Source organism: Alligator mississippiensis, chromosome 13 (assembly GCF_030867095.1).
Source record: "Alligator mississippiensis isolate rAllMis1 chromosome 13, rAllMis1, whole genome shotgun sequence".
Lineage (NCBI taxonomy): Eukaryota > Metazoa > Chordata > Crocodylia > Alligatoridae > Alligator > Alligator mississippiensis.
In genome coordinates, this window is record NC_081836.1 from 39,695,863 (window position 1) to 39,721,242 (window position 25,380).

Genomic DNA, 25,380 nt, shown 5'->3' on the forward strand with positions numbered 1-25,380 from the left:
AGACAATATGTGCTAACTGTAAATTTGAGTCCAAAACTTGAGAAGCAGAAAAAGAAGTTGTGCCTGCAAGGGTAGGTAGTTTACTTCTTGTCTTCAAGTAGAAGACTTCATTTTCCACATTTGTCAAACTACCATATTTTAAATTGAAATGTTTTAATACTCCTCTCTCAGATTGCAGATCTTGCTGGGCTTTTCAAAGTTTTTCTTTTGTTAAACTTTGCTTTAGAGCAGTAAACACATTTAGGAGAAAAAAAGGGTTGATCCCACTCTTAAGTGCCTGGTACATGTCAGTCCATACCTTTAAATTTTACCAAGGTTTATCATCAGCTACAGAAACATAAGTATCTTGAATCCCTTTACGGACAATGTTTTGAGTAGTTGGAAAAGAGATTCTCTACTTTATTTTAAAGAGGAACAGATAAACAATGAAACTTAGAGACCTGCAGGCCAGAGGTCTAAACTTCTAATGAGATGTTTTGTCTGATAGACATTGAATTGCTATGACTGGAGCAGTGATATTCAGGTTCTTGGTCTTGCATTTACTTTCTACTCCCCTGCTTTCTCCTCTGCGCTGCAAAAAGCCACCTTGGGACCCTGTTTATTAGGGCTGTGTGAAGCTTTGGTTGCTGATTCAATTAGGCGGAGATTTAGCTCTATTTGGCAGCTGAATTTCCAAATCCAAATTGAATCAGGAGACCTTTAATCTCTCCAAATTGAATCAGAACCCTCCAAATTGATTCGGAGAGATTTGATGATTCGGACATAGACACAGCTTTAAATGTTTTTTCTATATTCTATATATCTCAAAGTACCAGGCGGCTCATGAACACTGAAATGGTGATATGGATGGAGCATCCCACAGGAGTGCGGGGGACAGCAGACCCAGAAGTGGACCAGAAGCACTTCCAGTCCACTTTTGGGTCTGCCACTGAGCACACGATGGAGGTACCCCCCAGCTCAGCGACTGGTGCCTCCTGGGTCTGTGGAGGGGCCTGGGGGTCCCCCTGCAGCCGACTGCTGAGCCAAGGAAATGGAGGGTGGGGGGGGCCTCTGCGCACTCAGCGGTGAATCCAGATGTAGATCAGTCCTGAGGAACAGTTCTGACTTGCTTTTAGGATCACTGGTGGACTAAGAGGGATATCATATCACAAATGAAAAGATAAGAACCACAGTAACAGAGAGAGAGGACTTATACCAGAGTGCTCAGTAGAGGTGCACTGATACATCAGTCTGATATCGGATTGGCACCAATATAAAGAAAATTGACTGTATTGTACATCAGCTCAATGTAGCCAATAATTTGGCCAATAAAGGCCCGTGTGTGCATGGTTCCAGTACAGCATACAGGCAGTGAGGAGCACAGCCCGGCAGCTTGAAGAGTTGAGTGCAGCTGGTAAGTCTGTTGTGGTGGATGGGAAAGGGGCTGGGCTCAGGGTGGGCAGCAGTGGCACTATGGGGGCTATGGGAAAGGGGGGCTGCAGCCACCCAAAGTTTTGCCATATCCCCCCCAGAATTCCCCCTCCCAGCACTGCTGCCCCCTCTCGGAGACCAGCCCCAACTGAGAAGAGCCTGGCACAGCCCCAGCTGCAGCCCACAGCTGCAACTGCCTGCCCTGCCCTGCATAAAGCCACATAGATACAGGGGCACATGCTCCCCCTGTACCCTCCTGGGGTGTATTCAGTGGCAGGAGCTACCCCCCCTCGCCCCATGTGCCCCCTGGATGAGCCGTGGCTCCATCCTGTGCCCAGCCCCGCCCTGGCTGGGCAGTGTCTGCCCCTGGCCCACTCCCTCCCCCACCACAGGAGGGTGTTGATCTGCTCCCTTCATGCCCCTTTCCTCCCCTCCCCTTTTACCACAACAGACTTACCAGCTGCACACAGCTGTATCAGAAATCGGATTGGTATCAGCTGGTATGCCTCCTTAAAAGTGACTATCAGTATCGGCCCCCAAAATCTCTATTGGTGCACCCCTATCGCTCAGTGCTGCATCCACGTGGGCAAGTCAAGCGCATCAGGAGTAATTAACTCTCAATGCTATTCAACTGAGGGCAAAGAAAGCTCTTCTATTGGTTCCCCAAGGAAACCTCACACAAAAACAAGGAAGGCTTTGTACAAGACTGTGTACTTCTAAGGAAAAAGCTAAACTTTGTGTTATAGGAAGGAGAATTTTGGCCTTCCAGATCATATTAGAAAAAGCAAAAGACAAAGTGTTTTAACTACTTGCAAATTACATGTGACAAGCCTACTTAGACATTAATTTCACCCAGTAAAAAGAATTAGGAGTCCTCTTGACTTCACCCACACCTTGTCTGCACTCTGAAGTAAGATACACAAACAACTATCCTGTATAGCAGATGAGTCATCCAGCTTATCAGGAAATATTTCTTCCCAGTTGAAACTTATGTTTTAAGCAAGCACATAATGGTTTGTTTGTTTTCTTTCTTTAAAGAAGTGCTAAAGGTACCAGAGTTGCTAAAACCTAAAAAAAACCCACAAAAGTATAATATATATATATATTTTTGTGTAACATTAAAAAAGCTGAAGTTAACAAAATATATTAAAAAAAATCTAACTGGGAGAATTGAAAAAAAACACATCTCTAAATTGCCCAAAATGAAGAATGCAGGACTTCAAATGTCTAGTCATAAGTTGGTTAGAGCCACTTGGCTCTAATGATGGGCAAGCCAGAGTGAAGGTACCAGAGAAGTTACAGATTGTCAGTTTAACTTAGTGTGACTTCTTTTTATCAAAATAAGAAGACACAGTTGTCACCAGTGTGTCTAGAATCTGGCTTTCCAGCATCTTCTGGTAAGAATGAATGTTCAAATTTAGTATCTCTGCAATTGTTTAGAAGCAAGGAAGCCCTGTCAGATCAAATGTAGCCCCGATGACAAATTATTTTAAAACTAAGCTTTTACCACGCCAATGCCCACAATGTAGAACGTCCATGATTTTTTTTTATTTGAATACTTTTTAAAGATACAAATCATTTAGGGTTTGCATCTGTAATACTGCAGTGAAACTATCAACATTAATTTGATTAGCAAGTAGCTGGTCTGTCCCTTACCATTTAAACCCAGAGAATTATGATTATCTAAGCAGAATAAGTAACTGGAAGCACCTCTAGAGTATTGACAATAAACAAAAAGAAGTTTGGAGGAAGAAATCTGATCCTGCAAAACTTAACATGCAAAGTCTGAAACAAATAAGACCACTCACTAGTAAGACCCTGGAAGTATTATTCATGATGCAGCATTTAAACACTGTCCTTCTTGCAGGCTATGTTTCTGTAGCAACTCATTTGGTAATTCTGAAGTACTTTCCAACATTTAGCTTACCATTATAACCTCTGTGAAATGGATATTACTGTCTTATGGATGGGGAGAGAGAATTGATGCTTGTAGAGGTTATATAACCCATCCAAAGCTCAGTATAACAGCAAATCAATGGCAGAACCAGGAATAAAACCCACAAATCCCAATTGCCAGGGTTTAATCATAACTCAACACCTTCTCCACAACTAATATAGGCTTTTAATACGGTCAACATATGACAAACCAGAAACATACCCTCCTTGACCCGCCAACAAACATAAAAATTGCCATCTAAAAACATTTGACTTTGTGCAATCATTACTATGTTTTAATGGAAAATATCACTTAGAGACAAGGTCCGTATACATTTTTACTCTGGGTTTTAATATGAACTGCAACACAACCCAACCCAAGTGATATCTGTTGTTTTGGTTTGGCCTGTTACCGAAATGGGCTCTAGTCACATTTATATCCTGTTTCAATTTTGGACCCAGTGCCTTGGTAGAACACTCCAGATAAGAAAGGATTAACAAGCATAAGACTAAATGATTCAGGAGTTGTTTAAAATTAGGAGTTTATCTTTTCAGAGAAAAGACAGAGAGAGAGTGTTATGAGACAGGACTTTGCTGCTTGCTTGGATAATAGGAATCACCTTGCAATGTGCTATTTTTGCATGTTTGTGTTGGGAGTGGAGCCAAACCTGAAGAGAAACTCAGTGTGAGACTTCTTCCTAGGCTGGTGGGGAAAGCTTGTAAACTTATGTGATGGAGAATTTGGGCAGTATTCTGAGCCATAAGAGAGAAGTGGATCATGAAGTGCTATTAAAATTGGAAACAGCAACAGATCAGCAGTTACTTTTCTAAAAGAAACAAGAAAGCCAGCAGCAGATCCTGTTTTAACTACTGGATCAGGATATCTATAAGTCCCAGACTAGTGTAAAATTACTACTAATGAAAAAAGGTTTGGTTCCAATAACCCCAGTACTCATACACAAGAGAGAACTTTTAAATTAAAATCTAAAAAATGCTGCTACACTTGGCTCTTCTTGGTTATACAAAATGAAGGGAAGATAGTATGTGGACTTGGGTGTGCACTGTATTAAGTACTAAGGGCTGTTCAAGATTGCAAAGGCATAATGACAGTGATCCTACTCTAAGGATAATGCTGGTCACTTTATCCCAGTTTCCTTACCTTTGCTAGAAGCATCAGTGGCCCTTGTCTTCCATGCACTAAATGGCAAACATATTGCACTTCCTGAAACTGATGGAAAATTAAAGTCAATTAAGCTTGTTATAAAATATCACCTCTCTTTTTTTCTTGGTAATTGTCAGATTCCTTCCATATGAGCATCACACTCAGCATTTGACATCTCCAGATGGGACCCTGATTGTTGCTTTGGGAAATAAAGGTGTGATGACATTGTGTAGTTATCAGCTCTACCCATGTCAATATGGCAGAAAGATGTCCACAAAACACACTAATAAAGGAGCCAATTGATTTGTATACAAGTACATAACCATTGTTCTACCATTTGGTGTATGGGTATGATTATAAAACTTGGAGGGGTAAAGGGCACTGTACAGGAAGTTGAGCTCATTCTCACCTGTAAATGATGAGCTGTCTCCTAGCTGATACTAATCAAGTGGCTGTAAAAGCCAGAATGTGGTTCAGTGGTTGTAGAAAGTAGGTTGTTTGTGGGTTGTCTAGCTTTGGTTCAAGATAAAAAGATAAGAGGAAGGGTTGATGGGTCTTTATGATCTGCTTAAGTCAGAGAAATAGTTTGGATTTGATATTAGTGAGATATTAATTTGAAGAGTAAAAGTGTGTTCTGAAGTGACTCTTGAGTGTGTTGCCACTGCTTCATCAGGTAGGGTGACACACCAAGTGTTCTACAGTTGAGGTAGGAAGGTACAGAGGAGGAAAACTGCTGGCTGATGGTGTCACTAATATGCTGAACTTCAGCCTTATGTTTTCCAGTGACTTATTGCTTACTATATGCTGGCTCTACTCTTTTGTGGATCTATTACTTACACTCCTTAAAAAATGTGCAGTAGAATTTAACTCCTAAATGCTTATTAAGATCAGTATGCCTGAATATTTAGGTATGAAGGAAAATTGCAAAGCAAACCTTCCTAAATATCAGCTAAGAGAGATATAATAATATGTCTAGAAGGTGTACAGCTTAGAGTATTAATGAACAAATTGCTGTACTATTAATGAGAAGTTCTGAAAACCTACTGAGAAGTGAGCTGGTACTGTTCCATATAACAAAAGAAAGCAAAGGCATTGGTTTTCCAAAAAAAAGAATGATCCTGGCAAATCATCATCCTTGGAGTCTCATAACTTGTAGCTCTAATAAAAACAACAAATAACTAGGGAGAAGTTATTAAAGCCTTACTAGCTAATGGAAATATGAGGGATAAGTTGTGTGCTTAAGCAATAAATCTTGTAGTGCCTAGAAATAAAAACAAAACAGTAGCTTGTGTAGCACAAGGTACTGAAAAAGGATAATCAATAAACATCAATGCTTTGGAGGTGGTGAATGAAGAAACTCCAAAAGAGGTTTGCAGTTTGGCTTTAAATTAAATACCTGAGAAGTGAAATTACTAGGTAAGGAGAAGGGTTGTGTTGTTACAAATGAGAGGTTGGATTGCCAATTACAGAGAATAGTTTAAGTAACAAGGTGAAATGAAGGAGAATGTTCATCTGATCATGCATCATCTTGGCTGTGTGCTTGAAAATTATGAAATCTGCACTCTGAAGAGAATGTAAGACTAATCTGGATAAAAAAAACTTTAGGAAATGTACCATAAACCTCAGTTCTGCACTAACAAAAATCCAAAGTCTTAGCCACTTAGTGGTTATGATTATAGTTTGATCCTGTAGTTCTCTAAAGAGCTACTCCTGAAGTGATCAGGTATGTAGGTGGCTTGGACATAACAGGTGCTGTAAAGTACTGAGGGTGGAGTAGGAATGCTTCAGGCAGTATAAACTTTGAAATATTGAAACTGAAAATTTTCTTTATAGCTTCAAACTATAACAAACAAGAAATCCCTTCTCACCTGGATAAGGCCTCAGAGTTGTCTTCTACAAAAAGAGAAGTTTGAATAGGCTATAAACTAGGTAGTGGATCTGTTCCTCATTCACATAGCTGTGAGTTGCTCATGCAAGGCTAAGGGTCCTGTAGTAGTGGGTGTACTCCTAATGTCTCTTCTGGTGCACAGTTGAATACTGCATCTTTGCTTGTCTGTACCAAGTGAGCTAGTGTCCTTCACTAACTTCCTGTAAGACAGGGAAGGGTTTACTAGTAACCTGTACTCCCCATCTGACAAGTCCCCCTGGCTATTGAAAACAAAGTCTAAACATTGATGGGGAGTGTGGGGAAAGTAGGGAGGGGTTTTCAAGTGATTCTGAAAGAAGAAAATGAAAACAGTATTTTCTTTAGAAGGGAGAGAGAACTTCTCATTGTCAGAGCAAGCAGCTCTGACCAGCTGTAGGCAGTCTACTTACAAAGATGAGAAAGTGACATGAATAAATCTGCTTTGTTGTCTCTGTGACTGACTGCATAAGATTTAAAGAGGGAATATTTTCAAATTACACCGAAAGAGATAATTAATTATCTTAATCTGACTGGGGCTGAATTTCTCTTTTACAAAGCATATGTAAATTGGCATGTTGTTATTATATTCTACATTAGAATAATTTACATAACATCTAATAAGTGTACATTAAATACTTAAAACAGAATTACCTGTCTCTGCATAGATTGAGGCAGCAAACAGACAATTCAAATGTCTTAACTTCCCACCTTTAAATATGGTGTTCCTTGAGGCTATCTCTGCATCTATTCAGCTGGAAAAAAAAATAGAATATTATGATGACCTAAGTTGCTTTCTCAAAGTCAGACCAGTTGTTAACAGTGGAAGTAACAAATGTTGGTTGTTTTTGCATTTTCTTTTTAGAATCCGAAAGTCTGAACATGGGGAAAGTGCGTGGTAATGAATTTTTGTCTCTTTCTTGACAGCTAACATCACGTGCTGGAAACAGATGTTGTAGCAAATCATTAGGTGTAAAGCGCAGCTTGTAGAAACCAGGAGAGGAGTTGGGGCAAGTTCTGAGAGCATGGGGGGAACAAGAGGAGAAAGATGATGCCACTAACTAGTTCCTCTCCCGTGAAATCCCCTTTCCCCTTGCTCAAAAATCCTTTTCTAAACCTTTAAGGTAAAGATTTTTATAGCTACTGTGGTCTCATAGTCTACACTGACTCCCCAAGAGCAGGTTGAAGGAGTGGGGTATGTTCAGCTTGTGGAAAAGGCACTTAACACTACAGGGGGCAGTCTTCAAATAGTTGAAGGGCTGCCATAAAGAAGAGGGAAAGCACCTCCCTCCCCTGCTGCAGAAATGAGGGTGCAGACCAAGGCTTGGGGTTGCAGCAAAGTAAGTTTAGACTGGACATCTGGAAAAGCTTCTTCACAGTTCGACCAGCGAGGCAGTGCAGTAAACTGCCTGTAAAGTTGTGGACTCTCCATTACCAGAGGTCTTCAAGAAGAGGTCAGACAGCCACTGGTTGGGAATGATCTAGCTGTACTTTTCTTGTACCATGGAGGTTGCCCATGCCTCTGGGCTTTGCTGGTTGCCCCCCTCCCTGCTTTGCTTTTCTGCTACATGGATCAGGGTGTTTTTAAGCCTTCCCAGAGGCATTGGGTGTTGGCTACAGCCAAGGCTGGGGTGTGCCAATGCTCCTGCTGGGACCACAGCTGCAGGATCCTGGTGAGAGGATCTTGCCCCTTTGCTCAGTCAGACCAACTGCCTGTCTGAAGTCAGGAGGGAAGTTTACCCCCTGCTCGGATTGGTGCAGACTGGGTTGCCTTGCCCTGTGGCCGGGGTGTGGCCCTCTACCAGGGATCTCTTCAGCATCTACTGACAGCCCTTCCTAGCTGTCAGTACATGGCTGCCCTGGCCCTCCTCCGCCGTGGGGGTTAGGTCCGTTGTGTCAGGCTCGACGCTGGTCTTAGGCAGAGCCTGTGGGTTGTGCGACGCTGGGTGGGGATGGGGCTGGGGATGCTCCTGCCTCAGGCCGGCGGACCGGCCCCGCTGCTCCGTGATCCTGCCCGGATGATACTGAGCCGCAGCCGCCGAGCCCAGGTCACCGCGCCAAGTTCCCCGCGTGGGCAGGGCCGGCGGCCGACGGGTATTTCTGAGGCAAGCTGGGAACCCCCTGCCCGGGATCTCCCGCCCCAGCCCCTGGCGGACAGGCCGGGCCCGGGAAGCTCCGCCTCAGCGCCCGGCCCGCTCACGCGGCGGCGCGGCCCCCCCCACCCCGCGCTGTCAGCTGCCGCGGGCCGGGTCGGGCCGGGCCGGGCCGGGATTGGCCGCCGCTCGGGCCGCCCCTGCCCCTATATGAGGCGGCGCTGGGGAGCGAGGAGCGCAGCGCGCCCGGGTGCTGGGCGGCGGCAGCGGCGCTGCGGGATGGTTCGCGCCCGGCCCCGCTCCCAGCGCAGCGCGGCGGGTGGCGGCGCCGCTTGCACAGCCCGCGGCAGGCGGTGAGCGGGGCCGGGGTTCCGCGGGGCCGGGTGAGGGGCGGCGCCGGGGCCGGGGCCCCTTGTGTGCGCCGCTCCGGCTCAGCCTCCCGACAGAAGGAGGCGGGGGCTGGGCTGGGCTGGGCTCGCGGCCTGGTGCTGCGGTGGCGAGTGCCCCCCCTGCTGAGGCGGTGGCTCCGCTCCGCTCCGCTCCCCGCTTTGTTTTCCTCGGCGGGGACGGGAGGCGGGTGCCATGTTGCGGCCCGGGCCGGCCCGGCCCCTGCGGGGGGGTGGATGCGATGGCGGCGGCGGCGGTCGGGACGGGAGGCGCTGTCCCGCAGGCCCCGGGTGCCCCGTGGGGAGGGAGGGGGATGCCTGGCCCCTGCCCGGCTCGCTGCCACCTGCGAGGACGCTGCCCCGGGCCCGGCGGCCTCCTGTGCAGGGCCTCGCGCAGCCGAGACGGGCCCTGCGGCCCCGGGTGTCCGGGCAAAACATGGAAGCCAGTAAGTTCTGTTGAAGGAGGCTGGAGGGGGAGGAAACCTGAGGGTGGGGAGGCTCTTCGATAAATATCGCCCCGGAAACCTTCAGAGCGGAGCTCGCGGCCCTGTTGGGAAGGGAGCAGGGCAGGGCAAAAGGTGGGAGTAAGGCCCACTGCGACCAGGGCTTGGTGAGGCAGCACAGGCTGAAAAGGATGAAGTCGAGCTGTAGAAAGCCAGCTCGGTGCCGAATCATTGTGGTCTTAGTGGGTCTTTTGTTAGGGCAACACAGTTAATTATTTTAAAGAATAGAGTGAGATCCAGTTTGTTTGACAGAAATGACTTGTGTAACTGGGCCATACTTAAGTAGACCGAAGCATTGGTTCTTTGGCTGGAAACCAATCCCGCTCGCTTAAGTAAACATTCGTCTATAGATGTCAGTGGAAGCAAGCTTGAGGCATTAAAACTAGCGGTATTTTCACATGCTAGAGACACTTAATACAGTCATGAAGTCTGGTAACAGTTTAAAAATGCTTTGGTGTAGTGTGCATGATACCTGTGAGAAGTGTGGGGTGCGGGACATGGTGCTGTCACTGGTCTGGCTTCCACGCATTTGTCCTGGTCTCTACTACAGTGATGGGAAGTTTCTGGTTTAACTTGTTTCCAGGTGCTCTGTCCTGCTGTAGTAACACTGCTTACACCAAACCATGGCTTTTAGAGAACATGGATATCAGTTTGTAATGCCATGTGTGTGCCTGGGCTTCCTCAGCTGCTACTTTTTATTAGAAAATGAGCTCTGTTTGAAGGGGGAAACACTCGTGCATCAGCAATACTTTCAAAAATGGTCTTTGTTCACTTAGACTTGCGCTCCATCCAGGTTTCGGTGCTATCTGCTTGGGACTTAAATCCAAATTAGTGGAGTTGAACCAGAACGTTCTGGCCATTTATTTGAGGCCAGTGGAAACTACTACCTCTTTTTTTTCTTTTCTCCTAGCCGTGTGCAGCTAATCTCGGCACTCATGAATATCTGTAGTTGACACGAGTTTTTACACCCTCAAGGTTGAGCAGTGGAGGTGCTAGTACATACACTGTTTATAAATAGTATATTTGCAACTCAGATTCTCTTTTCACTTCTCTTTCTGCTTGTTTTAGCAGATTAACTTTCTTCCGTTATGAATTTGCAAAAGCAGTCAAACTTATCCATTTCTAGATATGGAATAAAATGTGGGCTGCTGGCAGTAGAAGCAGCTGGCAGGGAACTATGATGTGCACAGTGCTCTAAGCTGCCTTTTTGCCTAGTTTTAAAATCCTCCACAAAATGGACAACCAGCACAACAGGAGCACTATGCTACCCTCTATTAACAGGCTTTCTAGTATCTGTTTGGACTTACCTTTTTTTTATGTTGGATTTAAGATCCATTACCATTAGTCTATTTAAACCAAACCAGATGTTAAAAACATCAGAAGTATTTACACTTAGAATTGTAATACCCTGCTTCTCTTCCTTATCCCCACCCCCTTAAATTCTTAACTGAAATACCGAACAACAAAAAAGACATTCATTGAAGTCTCAAATATATCAAACAAGTTCAGCACACTAATCGAAGGATTTAGATTTTGAAAACAAGCTTGCTTTTTAAGCCTTTTTCGAGACACTACTCCATATATTTTAAGCAGGAATGGACTTTCAGGGACTTTTTTAAAATTCTGGTTGTTGCTGTCAACTCTGTGGCAGAATGTCTGCAGTTCAAAAATCAGTAATATTTTTCTTAACAAAGAAACTAGTCATCAAGCAAGATAGACTGTGTTCATTCCATCCCCTTCTTGCATCCTGTTGTTGACAAAATGAGAGATTGCTCAAATGGTTGAAGGATGTGCACTACAAACTGGCTTTTCTAGCAGCAGAAGTCATTGTGCAGCATAACAAATGCTGCTTTGCCACAAAGCTGGGCCCTTTAGATCTTTTGAATAACTGAGTATAGGAAGGCTTATCAGGGGACTACCTCACTTACCTTCTGCAAATAAGCGATCCTTTGAACCAAAAGCTTTCCACTTGGCTCAGAAGACTCGGACCCAAAGTCTAAATTCTTGGAGCACAGTGATGCCAGAGCCAGCATGGTTTGTGCACCATCTTAAAACGTAACTTGCTTCCAGCAGCCTAGAGTGAATATACTCCGGGTAAATGTAGAGGGGTTTTATGGTTTGTGGTGTTTTTTGTTTTAAAGTAAGAAGTTGTATGTTACATGTCAACACTATGGGTAATATAGACTATCATAGAAAGCTGCTTTGACCTCAGTACCATTCTGGTTATAGACAAGAAATGTATGTACAGACTGATGGGTCAGACCTCTCCAATTCAAAGATCCCAGCAAGGAAAGCCTATCCCTTAGCAATAAGTTAGATAAATGGTGCTCAAGAGCTGGAATTTCGTGGCTTTGTCCTTACTGATGTCAGATAGTCTTCCTTTTGCATCACTTTCTGGACTTCTGAACTGATGGGTAGCAGGGGTAGAATGAGTATATCCTGCAGTGTTAAGATAACTGTTTGACCATGGGTTTGTTTTTTTTGTTTATCATCCATAGTGTGGTGTCTAGCTTACCAGTCAACTGCCTGGAGTTATCCTTTACCCCAAATACTTGGTAAGATGGCATACTGAATGTTTTGATGATTTTTTGCACCAAGGCTTGCTGAAATAGATCTGTCCCATCAGGTGAGTGTCACTATATAAAAGTAAGCCTGGCAGGAAGCTGTGAATGTGGTCGGTTAAGTGCCAGAAGTTGCAAGACAATTAGTGAAGCAAAGAGCAAAACTGAAGCAAGAAAATGAGGATTTGCTCAGTGTGTGTGTGTCTTATGCAGATGCAGAGAAGGGAGAGGAGCTAGGGCTAGTTGGGGAACTACTTAAAGGGAGAGCTGGAGTTACTGAGCAACTAGATTTGGGGCTGTTGTGTAGGAGTTTAAGGAAAGATTGCTTTTGGTTGGGGAAAAGACACTGGATTGTGCAGAACCTCCATAAAACACAAGATCAGACTCTCTGGAGAACCCAGGTCTTCATGTTAATTCCATTTGATTGCTGGTGCAAAGACCAGGGTGATATGGCTTAGAAACAGTACTGAGTGAAGACTGTAAGTATCTTGTAGCAGGATTCAACCCTCTTAAATTCTTTGCTAAACTAAGCAGAGCACACCATTGCATGAGCTAGAGGCATACCAAAACCAGGTATGTTTTAACTGAAGCATGTGGCAAAAAAACAGCTCTGCCACAATGGGAGTGATGGACTGTATTTGCCAATGAGGTTAGACTTTAGTTTTGGCCTTTGAAAGCACACTATGATGTCAACTTGCTCATGTTACATGATCACAAAAGGAGAAGAAAAACACAACACCAAGCCTACCCCGTTGAGCACTAGAGTAAGAAAGTAGACTACTTGGAGCCATGCTTAACCAATCCTTACATTCTAATAGGGTCTTCAAGACCTCTTGAGCATGCCCAGAGATGGTCTTGTCTTAACCCTCCCCTTACAAATATGGTTTACAGCACCAAGTGCGGTACAGGAGTAAATTACTTCTCTCTACCTCACTGCTGTATGGATTCTATGGCATAACCCAGAATCCTTGAAAATGCCTCGGCTGGAATCAGGGTCCGATTGTACTGTGCACTGTAGTGACACAGAGACAGTATCTTGAAATGTCCCTCAAAAGTCTTTTGCACAGGGACCTGGTATGAGGTCTGGAGGTACTGTAGTACCAGCCCAGTGCCTGAAGTGTCAAGGCTGGCTCTGGCCCCTTCCCCTTGGTACCAAAAATGCTTGATCACAGATGCTGGCTACCACAAGGATAAATTAGTATAGCTCCTCTGAAATAAGATTTATGCTATTGCATGAATTCCCACTCAGTGCTAATTCTCTCAAGTCATAGTGAGTCACAACATTGAATCCATTTTGACTTCCTCTTCACTCCCACAGCTGAGCTTTGTCCCATTTCCAGTGAGTCCTGCTTTTTAATCATCCTTTAATGTCTGGCAAACCTCACCAAACAGGGGCTTCAAACAGCTTACCCAGAATCCTTGTCACCTTCTGTCTTAGCTTATTGTATATGCTTAGTGTGTCCCTGCCCTCTGAGGTGGAACAAGACCAGGTAGCCTTATTCCTCATCTGCATATTAATTTTTGGAGAATCCCAGGTGAGAAGAACACCTGGTTCCAGTCATGAGTGGTAGGCTAATTAGCGCATGAATCCTCTGCTTTAAGTAAGTGTGGGGAGGGGTGGCATAATCTGAGCTGTAGCATCACCATGGCCTGAAATGCTGTAGACCTTGCTGGAGCCCAGCCCAGTAAACGATATGCTAAATTATGAGCCTTTTGGCTTTGGACCACATACAGTTTGTAGTATACTCTGGGTCTTTTTGCTAAGATCAAGCGAAACAGGGAGCATCTGAACCCCAAGTTCTGTGGGCCTTGGGCTTGCATGTAGGATACCTGCCTTTATTTGGGGCGTAGCCAAAGCTTCAGATTGGATCTGGGAGGGAGGATACTTGACTCTGTCCAGTTGAATTTGGAACTGATTTGGCCTTGATAAAAATAATCATTAAGTAGGTGCAAAACTGCTTCTTAAGTGTGTTTTAGGTAGCACCTGTGCTAAAACTTGGAGTAGTTTAAAAAAAAAAAATCTTAGTAGTAAACTGCATTAATTCTGTATTGGTGAAGTCCATTAATACCCATAGTAATTTGCCTATATAAATAAATTATTGGCGGTCATCTTCTTTGATTAAATATGGTAATACCTGATCAAAGCAGTTGAGACGGCAAATCAATGGCAAAGGGGGGGGGGAATACAGGGGGGTTCCCTTGCCCCTTCCATAAGTGGCCTGTTAAACATTCCCTTTTATAGTGATCAGAATCCTAGCTTTATATTCTGGCAGTTTACAGGATAACTTAAAGCAATTTTGCATAAAGGCATGCTACAAAAAAACAAAACAAAATAAGATCCAAGCAGCAGAAGGGGTTGTTTCCTGTGGATTCCTGTTCAGTGCTGTACACTACTAGAGCAGTACTGATTATGTACCATGAATATCAGATCATACTTGAGACTAAAAAAAAAAATGTAGTGGCAAACAGATTTGGCTATAGCCTGGTGTTTGTAAAATTTAGAACAATTAATTCAGAATAGCGTGTGACCCCCAACTTGAAAGTCACGGAACTGGTGGCATAATGCCAGCAGTGTGCTCTGAATACGAGATTCAGTCTAACATTAATTTGTTTCGAAAAAAGAATAGACTTTCCATGTGCTTAATGAGTCTATGCAGACTTCTATGGCACAAGGTTCCCTTGTTCTCTTGCAGCTTTATGTTCAAGAAATAAATGTTTAAAACAGTCCAGGTTCCAATTCTTAACAACCTGGGTACAAGGTCCTGCTCCCCTGTACTTGGAGGCCTACAGCAAGCAGTAAGCTCTACAAGTCTGCATGCCATCTATGTGCAGTTCAGAGAAGTTGATGGTTTAAGTGATAACCTCATGGGGAGGAAGGGAAAGAATTTCATGACCTTATCTTTAGTCTTCTGGGTCAGTTCCAAAACTATGCAGTAGCTTGAAAGCTTTGACCTCCTTCCACCCTCTTTTTTTTGAGCTACCTGAATAGTAACATTAACAGCTCCCAGTGGATTTGAGCTGTCTTGCATGTTGCCAGAGCCCTACTAGAGTTGTTATAAAACCTTGACAGTGACCAGCAAAGAAATGCAACCCACTTCTGTTTTTCTGCTGTGATGCATCATTCTAAAAAAAATTTCAGGACACCAAATACAGGCTTATTTCTGAGCCCTTAAGTGAAGAGCTTTATCCTACAAAGTTAAAATAGTTGGGAAAGAGAGATCCTTCCCCAGCACCTCTTTCTTGTTTAAAAAACAAACAACCTCTCCTCCCCCCCCCTCCCCCCCCCCCAACAAACAAAACCACACACAACTGCCCTACCAGTTCTCTTCATTAAGACTTCCAGAGTTCATGAAGATTTCAGACCTTTTCAAAAGGTAAGGGCTAATTCTACTGCAGATACAGGCAAAAATTCATCTGACTTCAAAGCTGCCCATATCCAGTAGGAGGACAGCTTGGACCAGAGGATTTTAGTGTATATTCTAGACCTCATTATTACCTTGGTTGTCCCCTAGTTAGCTTAAGAGAGCTCCTTAAAGAACTAAATTGGTATCTTTTTAATTGAATTAAAATAGCAGTTAGTGGCCTGCTTGAATACCTTTTGCCAAAGCAGCTAGGATATACTTCCTGGCCAAGTGAAGTCTGGCCAAATTAACTTTAAGTGCCAGTTTGTTTCCCTGGGGGGGGAGCTTATATCCTACCCCCAAGATGCCTTCTATACTGTAGTTCTCCTGTGCACCCTGCCCAATTTTCTTTCCATTTAAGTAGGAGACAAACTGCTGAAGCAACCTACTTCAATCTGTTTAAAGTTACTGTATTAAGTGTAAACATCTGCATTTATCAGAAGAACAATCTATTGCAACAGAACTCCTCAGTGCAACAGAACAGCCATTTTCTGAACATAGCTACACACTGCTGTGAGTTCACACAAGTTCTTCATGAAAATTCTTCTGCTGCAGACCTTGGGGGACAAATGGGAGGATGGGAAAGCTATCTTGATTATGAAAGAGTTTGGACACGACAGGAATTTCTTATCCTTTCTACAAGGAAGGCTAGAATTCTCAGTCCCAAAATGCATCATACCTTGTGTTGGGGCCCAGCAGATTATTACTATGTTTGTCATAAGGTGAAGCAGATGGGATGGAGTCCAGCCAGAACTTTATCACTTACCTGCAGCACTTCCTCAAACCCCTAACTCTGCTTCCAACTTCAGCTTCTGTTGTAAGGGTTTATATATCCCAGGAGTGCCACACGGATTGACAATTGATGCAGCTGAGAGACTCAGTGAACCACCGCTGGGTTAGCACGGTTCTTTGTGAGGTCTTTAGGGACTAGGAAACAGTGACCAGCACTAGGGGTCACCTACAAATAATGTATCTGCCAGTACATGTAGGATGAAGAATGGGGGAAGCAGGAACAATACTTGCTACTAGGATATACTAACCTTTTCTGTCCACTTCACTTGAGCAGCAGTCATAGTGAAACCACTCAAATAACTCCTCTCTAGACAAGGGTAAGAAAAGCTTTTTCTGGAAAGGTATTTAGAGCCCACTGGAGACCTGCTTTGTTAGGAAGAAATCAAATCTGCATTTTTCAGTGATTAAAATGAAATGCCACTTATGTAGGTATCAGTTGAATACCATGTTTTATTGATGAATTTACAATTTTTAAAGCAGTTTGGAAGCCTAACAGTGTCTTAATCATTACAAACAAAATACATTCTAAATATCTATATATTTCAGCACTTAATATTGACTTTTTTTATCATGGAAAATCAGAGCTTCTTTCCAGTTTTGCTCTTTTCTCCTTCCCCCCCTGCTTTATGGCACTGAGCAGCCCTGATACATCAGTGCCCTGCCCCTGCCTTTTCCCAACCTGCAGCCTGCCCTGTCTGCACCAGGGCCCCCCACTCCTGACCTGCAGCTCCCTGCCCAGCCCTGCTGGAGGGGGCCTCCAGCTGCATGGGCTATAGGACCCAGAAGCTACTTCCTGCCTGTTCCCTGCTCTGCAGCTGGCCAGCAGTGCCTGAGCCCTGGCTGTTGTGTGCAGGAGCCAGGCACCCACGATGGGCAACATAGCCAGAGCAGAGTTGAGTGGAGCCCATGGGGAGCGGGGGAGGATGTGTGCTTCCCAACCTGCTGCCTTCTCTACCCCAGGGGTGTTCATGGCTCAGTGGGCAGGACCTGGCGTGAGAGGGTAGGGAGACTTGGTGCTGGAGCCCTGCACCAGCCATGCCACCATTGCGAGGCGCCCTCTGCCTGCCCCGCACCAGCAGGGGCCATGGAACAGAGCTACATGTGCAGCAGCATTGAGCCTCTCTGCCCTGCTCAGCTGTGTAGGTGACCAGGTTGCAGCCCCATGTCCCACTGCAAGTGTACAAATCTAGGTGGGGCATGTGTGCCCCCATGCCCCCTGATGTGTCATCTCTGGCACCTGTACCCTCTATGGGAGTGTACACAGGAACAGGGAGCTGCCCCCCCTCCCGTCCCCTGGACAAGCTGCCCATGGCTTCATCCTGCTCCCCCAGTCGGGTCCTACAGCCGCACGTTCCTGCCCTGGGCGCTGCCCCAGCTGGGCAGTGGTTCCTAGTCCTAGCTCAGCCACCAACCCTGCTCCACTCCCTCCTTCACCATGGAGCTTGGCACAAGTCACCAGTGCTACATCAATCTGGGTGTGTGGTTGTTTGTTTTTAATGTATGCTAACAAATCTGACCTGTTACCTAGATCTTTCCAATTACCCTGTTTCAAATTCTGTTTTCCCCTTAGAAAAATTATAGTATCTGATTAAACTGAAAGGGGGAAGGGGCCACATATTTGTCCTACTTTTGTGTGCAAAAGGGAAAAGCAAGTCCATTTCCAGTTCTGCTTGGTGGGAATGTCTGCTGCAGCCTGCGGTGCGCAGAGCTACATCACTAGATTGAAATGAGCTAGGCCTGGGTACAGCAGCACAAAGGCTGGGCTGGGCTGGCACACTGCTTCTCAGAAGCAGCTTAGGTGTAGGATAAATGAGCCCATGTGACTGCACTGCCACAGCTGGGCTACTGGTGCTCAATGGAACTGCTTTGTGCATGCTACACTGCAGTGTAGTTTAGTCCTTATATGAATTTACCTAGGGTTCCCATACTTCCAGTTCCAAAAAAGAGGACATCAGTCATGGGGGGTGGGGATATGCCAGTGCCCTGCCTCTGCCCATTCTGTTGTCCCTCGCTTCCAAGTCACAGCCCTCCCAGCCCTGCTGCTGCCCCTCACTCCCAAGCCACCGACTCCTTGTCCTACCAGTGCCCCGCAGTCCCAGACTGCAGTACCCTGACCCTCTGGGCCATACTGGTGCCCCTTACTCTCAAACCTTCACCCCCAACCCAGAGTCCCCTGCTTTCCCTGATGTCCCTCACTCCAAAGCCACAGCCCTCCCCCCCGCCCCCCCCCCCAGTGCCCTTTACTCCAAAGCCAAAGCCTCCACAGCCCCGCTTCCCCCCAGCCCTGCCCCTTTGAGTATAGGCACCAGCCCCTGGTGCCACCGAGTTAGACACATAGCTCCCTGCTGCCCCTAATGAGCCCCCTTTGCCCACTGGAGGGGCAGGTGTCTCCCCCACCCTGCTGCAGCCGTGGACCTGTCCCCCCAGCCCCCCCACAACAGACTTTCCTGTAAAGTAGCTACCAGGCTGCTCCCACCCCGTGCTGGCTCCGTGTGCCTGCATCCTGCCTCCAATCACTTTGTCCCACCTCCAAGCAGCTCCCTGCTAGGGCAAGCCAGGAAATGCCAGGAAAAACTTTGAAGCTGAGCTGACCAAAATCCTGGACATTTGATCATATTTAAAGCAAACTCGTGGACCAAGATCAGACAGTCTAAAAAGAGGACACATCTGGAAAAACCCAGACATATGGTAACCCTAATTATTCTCTCCAAACTGCCTGCCATTTGGTAAGCAATTGGAGGTATATGCACCCTGATCTCCAGTCTCGCTCTCCCCTGTCCACAAGGGTTTCCAGCTGAACTCAGAGCAACAGCTCCTCATCTAACCTTGCCCTTTAGCCAGCTTTTATCAGACAGCTCTGACTCGAAGTAGCTGTTACTTACTCCATTAAGTCCTTGGTTTTGCACAATGTAGCACTTGTTTCCTTTAAGACAGGAGAGACCGATTCCCCTTTGTGAGGAAGCTTCCTTCAAGGGGCTCGGGAAGGCTGCAAAGTCTAAGGACCATCCCTTCCCCACTCAACACAATGGGGTAGCAATGAAGCAACCAGGTAATCCTCTTGCTCTTTACCTCTGCTACGCAGACTATTGTCAGACAGAGCAGGGGAGAAAAGACTTGTCCTTATGGACAACCTATCCATTCTTGCTTTCCAGCACTATTGTCATTACCTTGGCAATCTTAGGGTCTTTTCTTCTGCCCTCTACTGCTGCTGAAAGTTCAGCTGCTGAGCTCTGAGCCACTAGCAGACTTCAGCCATTTTCTTAGCCAATATTCAGACTCAGTGTTTAACTCTATGGGGCTTTGTCCTATTGTGAAAGTAGGAGTTGGTGAGAAACCCAAGGAGGAATGGCTGTCAGCTGAGATAAAGGACCTGTGGAAAGTGGGTACACCACGGTGGTCTGTTAATGACTGGAAAGTTTGAAAAAGGAAACTGTTGGCTCCTTAAGTAACATATCTGTAAAGGATCTTAAGAGTTGTGATTGGTGCTAGGAGAAGGATTGTGTGGTGCCCTCCACACCTCCACCTTCTAGTTTCACTTTCAGCTTTAATTGTAACGCTTTGCTTTGATTCTGCAGTTTTAAAGCAATTGAGAAGAGCAGAAGCTTCTGACACTAGGTTTAAATGTAGGAGCAGCCGTCTGACTAAAAATTCATGCAAAACAGCATCTGTCACTGCTACATGCACTGAGTCAGCATAACACATGGCAACGTGATGAATTATGTTTATGGGCTTCAGCTTGATTTCATCCACCGGCTAGCACTGAGCTTTATGGAGTTGCTCTGGGACTAGTAACTGTTGGAATGCGGTTGCCACCTTAGGCACTAAGTGCTGACAAGTCAGGCTCTCAGGAAGCTCAGCTAGTTGGGAGTTGAAGCCATGAGTTTGCCTTATGTTTGTACCAGGTATTGCAGTAGTGCACATGCTGCTGCTTATGGTAAGCAGTGGAGGCCCCAGTGAAAGAAATGGAGCGACACAACAAATAGAACATGTATGAGGAGCTGTGCAGTGGTGTCATCCTTCTTTCCATTTAACCAAGCCTTAGCTTGCAAGTCAGACCATATCGTGTTTTACTTACCTTGCCTTGGGCCAGCTTCTCTCAGAAGTTTCCTCCCTTAACCTCTTAATCTTTTAAATATTTGACATTCTGCAGTACCTTAAATTCTATCTGTACATTAGCTGGAAAAAGTCTTTCCTCACTAGTTGTGCTTTGGGAACAATTGCTATAAGAACAGCCCACACTGTTCAATTTCTTTATTAGCAACTTGGACAAGGGGGTGAAAAGCACCCTGTTTAAATTCACAGACGACACCAAGCTTTGGGGTGAGGTGGGCGTGCTAGAAGGAAAGGAGAGATTACAGCGGGACCTGGACAGGTTACAGGGGTGGGCAAATGAAAACAGGATGAGATTCAATACTGACAAGTGCAGGGTGCTGCATTTGGGCAGTAAGAACCAGCACCATACCTATAGGCTGGGGAACTCCCTTCTTGGAAGCCAGTGGCAGGAAGAGATCTTGGAGTCTTTATTGACTCCAAGATGAAGATGGGCCAACAATGTGAGGACACAGTCAATAGGGCTAACCGTACCTTGTTGTGCATCCACAGATGCATCGCAAGCAGGTCCAAGGAGGTGATCCTCCCCCTCTATGTGACACTGGTCAGGCCGAAGCTGGAGTACTGTGTCCAGTTCTGGGCGCCGCACTTCAGGAGGGATGTGGACAGCATCGAGAGGGTCCAACGGAGGACCAATCACATGATCCAGGGACAGCAGGGCAGACCCTAGAAGGAGAGGCTATGGGACCTTAACCTGTTCAGCCTTCACAAGAGAAGGCTGAAGGGGGACCTGGTGGCTGTCTGTAAACTTACTAGGGGGCGTGCGGGCTGGGAGCGGTCCGAGGCTTTCGGGGGCGCGCGGCAGGCTGTGGCCAGCAGCTCTGGCACGTGGGTCGGGGAATGCAGGCCGGCGGACTAGAATTAGGCACGGACGCATAGCGGTTGAATAAAGATTATTTTACTTACACCGTAGATGGTCGCGGTGCAGGCAGGAGAAAACTTCGCTTAAGTTGCAGTTACAGATAGGAAAGAAGAGCGGACAAGAATTCTAACCGCGAACTCTAGTCCAAGGCTGGCTGAAAGCTCTAGAATCGCGAGCCCGTCGAATCAACCGGAGAAAACAACTCAGAGAAGAGCTCTGGATACACACACACACACACGGAGTTTGCTAGGCTCCGTGGAACGAGCGCATAGGGAAAGGTACATCGAGGGATTAGGCAGCGACGGGGAGAGGCTAGAGGTTGATCAGGCCCCTATATCCTTCTTAAGGCACACGCTGGGTTTGTTAGGCTCCGCAGCCCTTAGAGTTCTTCACAAGATGTGAAGTCCTCCTCCTCCTCCTCCAGATGGTTGTGGAGTCCTCCAACTTGGGTGGAAACTGCTCAAGCCTCTTATACGGCTAGCAAGCCAATCACTAGCCGCCACGTGGGAATAATTTAGAACTGGCCAATAGCAGGACACAAATTTGCATGCGGATGGTGGTTTGCACCGGGGTTTTCTCCATGCAACTGAGAATTGCACCGTGCAAAGAAAGCTCCTCGTGGCGGGAAATAATTCTGCAGTGCCGAAGCGCACACAAAATTATACCCTTGGGTTATGACAGGGGGGACCAGCGGGGATTGGGAGAGACCTTGTTCCCCTGAGCGCCTCCTGGAGTAACAAGGAATAACGGCCATAAGTTGTTAGAGAGTAGGTTTAGACTAGACATTAGAAGGCACTACTTCAGTCAGGGTGGCTAGGATCTGGAACCAACTTCCAAGGGAAGTGGTGCTGGCTCCTGCCCTGGGGGCTTTAAGAGGAGGCTTGACATTTACCTAGCTGGGGTCATTTAAGCCCAGTTTTCTCTCCTGCCCAGGGCAGGGGGTCAGACTAGAAGATCTACAAGGTCCCTTCCGACCCTACTTCTATGAATCTATGAAGAAAAATCATGGTTTAGAAAAGTCTCAAGTCAGAGCAGTTTTGTATCAGAGCTATTGTGAAATCTGTTATTTTTTTAGCACGCACACACTTTGTATTTAGCAACTGTAACCTGCTCTTTCCAAGTTTGGGCACCCAAATATTGCATACAAATTACAACCTTCAGCACCCTCCCCATAAGATTCACACTTGTACAGGGCTTTCATAGTTGATGTAACTTTCCTATATGAGGCTACTTCAGTGTATTTGTGCTTCTTAATACTCAGAGCTTCCTCTTAAACCACTTTGAATAAATAAATAGTTAAACTGCTACCTGGCCATAAATCTTACAAAAGCTTATGAATAATTTCAGCATATACATTACAGTATATATTATAAATCCTTTTACACTATAATAGTTTCCATTAGATGCAGAGGAAAGAATTTTCCTCAAATCTGGGAATGTCCTTGGAAGATGAATATGCAGTGGAGGTTTAGCAACTTTAATGACAGCAAAGGTTTGCTTAGTTATTGGGGTCATATAAATTATGAACACACTTGTTAACTTATCATCATAGGTAAGGAGCATGTGAGGGAGTCTCGAGTGAATATGAGTACTTCTGCACATGTGAACTAGGCATTTTTTTGCTTCTGCTCAAGTAATCCTTTTAGGATCTTGTGATACTAGACAGTTACATGACCCAGTATGGCAAAAATGCCACAACCATAGCCTTTTACACAATGAAGCAAAGTTATGGGGACTAGAAGCTGTATGTCTCTGTGACCTTGCAAGTTCAAGGCTGTGTGAAGCACAGCTGGCTTTCAGGCAGAACTATCTGTCCAATTCCAGAACCTTGGATGCTAACAGCAAGATAGGTGTTCGCTACTATGAGTAGTAGCACCAACACTGACATTAAAGTTGCAGAATGTGGAAAGACTGGGATAACTGCAGTATACTTACATTAAGTGTCTGTCTTTTCTATTTTCCAGGAGTTTTAAAACTGATATCAAAGACAGAACCACCATCTTTTAAGCTCTGTGATCTGAACTTAAACATTGACCATGTCTATTATGGACCATAGCCCCACCACTGGAGTGGTGACTGTCATTGTTATTTTGATTGCCATTGCAGCCCTGGGTGCCTTGATACTGGGCTGCTGGTGTTATCTGCGCCTGCAGAGGATCAGCCAGTCTGAGGATGAAGAGAGCATTGTGGGAGAAGGAGAAACCAAAGAGCCTTTTCTTTTGGTACAGTACTCTGCTAAAGGACCTTGCGTTGAGAGGAAAGCTAAGCTGACTCCTAATGGCACAGAAGTTCATAGCTAACTTAAAGCAGCATAATGTGTATCTGGACTACATCTGAGATGTGTGTAACCGGCAGAAATGATACTGTGAAGGACTTAAACATACACATGCTGTTCTCCTCAGCAAACACCTTCTTGAGATGCAGCATGTGATACAGCTTTGTTGGTTTGCAACTGCATGCACTGAGATATTATACTTTGCATCAATCCTGTACTTCAACTGCTTGGCTCTAGGAGCAGACTTCCCTGCTGTAAAGTCCATTGCCGGCAATGGGGACACAGGGATATACTGGCAAGAAGTTAATGGCATTTTTGTTACTTGAATGTTTAGCTGAGCCTATTGATTGAGCTACTACTGTAATGTGAACTACTTGAAACTGTGAACTGTGAATAGGCTGCCAGGAGTTTTGCTCTATGTTCCACAGACATGGAAGTGGTATGAAGTAAACCCAAGTAGTACACACTTGGACTTCTGAGCCACGTCAGTATAGATGGAATTCCAGACCTTCAAAACCAAATCTGCAGTTAAAGCTCGTTTCTACAATGAAGTTCTGAGTGCAGAACCATAAAGACAGAACTGTCTGGTTTGGGTTTTGTTTTGTTTTTTAAACAGCTTATGGGACTGATGCAGAACACTTTCCTTGAATGCAGGCATGTCATTTCCTTAGGGTGTCTGGGCAGAAAGCACAGGAACTACAAGGAAAAAAAAATGTACCTTTTTTCTTTAGGTAGATTAAGCTATTAGCTGCTAATACTGTGAGTGCTCTTAACCATGTAGCTACTGCAAGGAAGCTGCTATATTAACCAATTCCATCCAATCTGGGAACTAATGATGGTTACTTAACTTCATAGATGGTCCAGAAGGTTTCCAGAAGAGTTAACATGGCAGCAGAGCAGATCTTTCCCTTCTGTGAGTAAGCATGTTAACATTGCAGAAGTGGTTCTTTTTCACTAAAACTGGCATAAATGTAACTAGTCTGACTTTTCCTGTAACCACTGTTTATACGTGTACCTAGCACTGGGGGCATATGTAAACATGAAGGAACAGCCTGTTGTATAAGCCCTTTAGTCTAACATGAAACTGTTAACTGTAGACTACATAACATATTTTGTAGATAATTTTGTTTAGTGTCACTGTAGGACAAGTGAAATCTGTCCTGTAACAACTAAACTTTGTGGGTGGGAGGGAAGGTTTTGGATGGGTTTAAGTGGAGGGGGAGGGAAGCAGGGGTCTTCTTCAAGTCTGGTGCAGGTTGAAGTATGTTTTTTTAAATAGGAGGGCCTTCCTATTTCCTACTTTCCCTTGAGGTTAACAAAACTGGTAACAGATGCCTGACCTACAGAAATATAGACAGTAAGCGAGGTTCTAAACCACCATCAAAAGATTACATTTAAAATGTTCCACAAATCCTATGTAGACAGTGTTGAAATAACCCTACAAGTAGATAATTCCCCAGCTCTTTGCAGACATAGTTCATACACCATTTCAGGGATTTAATTAAATGCTTCAACTGTTATTTGCCAGTCAAGCCAGTTCTGAGATGCATAGTGAACGATCCTGTTCTGGGGACAAGCTGTTGATGCAAAAACTCAACATTTCCCAATGGTGGAGGAAGTTTCAGACTAAATACCAATAAGTAACAGCTGTAAACATCTCTAATAATTACAGAAGTCTTTTCTGGCAGGGTAGGGCTTAAGCCAACTATTCCAGAGATTGATTTGATAAGCTTGTTGCACCCTGTTCCCATTCTTAATTGTGTGTGCATGGACTGAGCTGAGGCTGAAAAAAATGAGAATGCTCTTTTTTTGCTAGCTAGCCTTTGCAGCGAACTAGCTCAAAGAAGTTCAGTGTTCCTGGACTGGAAGCTCTCCCATTAGCCTCCAGTGCAGGGGTGGAACACAACTGCCTGGGAAGAGGGAAGATGTCTTCATACTCTTTGCTCCAAAGCTACTGGGTTTCATTTTAAATCTCCAGGTTCTAAAT

The 25,380-nt window shown here is 45.2% G+C and overlaps 1 protein-coding gene and 1 long non-coding RNA gene across 6 annotated transcripts in view; one reads left to right on the plus strand and one right to left on the minus strand.

The window, feature by feature from the left end:
• The window catches only part of LOC106738104 (uncharacterized), a 46,415-nt gene extending 38,946 nt beyond the window's left edge, over positions 1-7,469 (minus strand). The window contains exons 1-3 of the long non-coding RNA XR_009456342.1: positions 7,065-7,469; positions 6,376-6,595; positions 4,505-4,573 (exon numbers count right to left, since the gene is read on the minus strand). This is a non-coding gene — a long non-coding RNA (uncharacterized LOC106738104). The remainder of the gene's footprint in view (positions 1-4,504; positions 4,574-6,375; positions 6,596-7,064) is intronic.
• Positions 7,470-8,720: 1,251 nt separating this feature from the next.
• SNN (stannin) lies at positions 8,721-24,441 on the plus strand. 5 transcript variants are annotated; one of them, XM_059716583.1, is made up of 4 exons: positions 8,721-8,856; positions 11,891-11,947; positions 21,170-21,396; positions 23,083-24,441. In XM_059716583.1, the coding sequence occupies exon 4, from the start codon at positions 23,155-23,157 to the stop codon at positions 23,416-23,418; it is 264 nt and encodes an 87-aa protein (XP_059572566.1). In that variant the 5' UTR covers positions 8,721-8,856; positions 11,891-11,947; positions 21,170-21,396; positions 23,083-23,154; the 3' UTR covers positions 23,419-24,441. The 5 variants fall into 5 exon arrangements, with proteins under 5 accessions (XP_059572566.1, XP_019350261.1, XP_014466249.1 ...); XM_019494716.2 differs by lacking the exon at positions 21,170-21,396 and having other exon boundaries at positions 11,891-12,018; XM_014610763.3 differs by lacking the exon at positions 21,170-21,396.
• Positions 24,442-25,380: the final 939 nt, after the last annotated feature.

Coding starts and splice junctions, on each gene's coding strand:
- SNN (XM_019494716.2), top strand. CDS start 23,155: ATGTCTATTATGGACCATAGCCCCACCACTGGAGTGGTGACTGTCATT.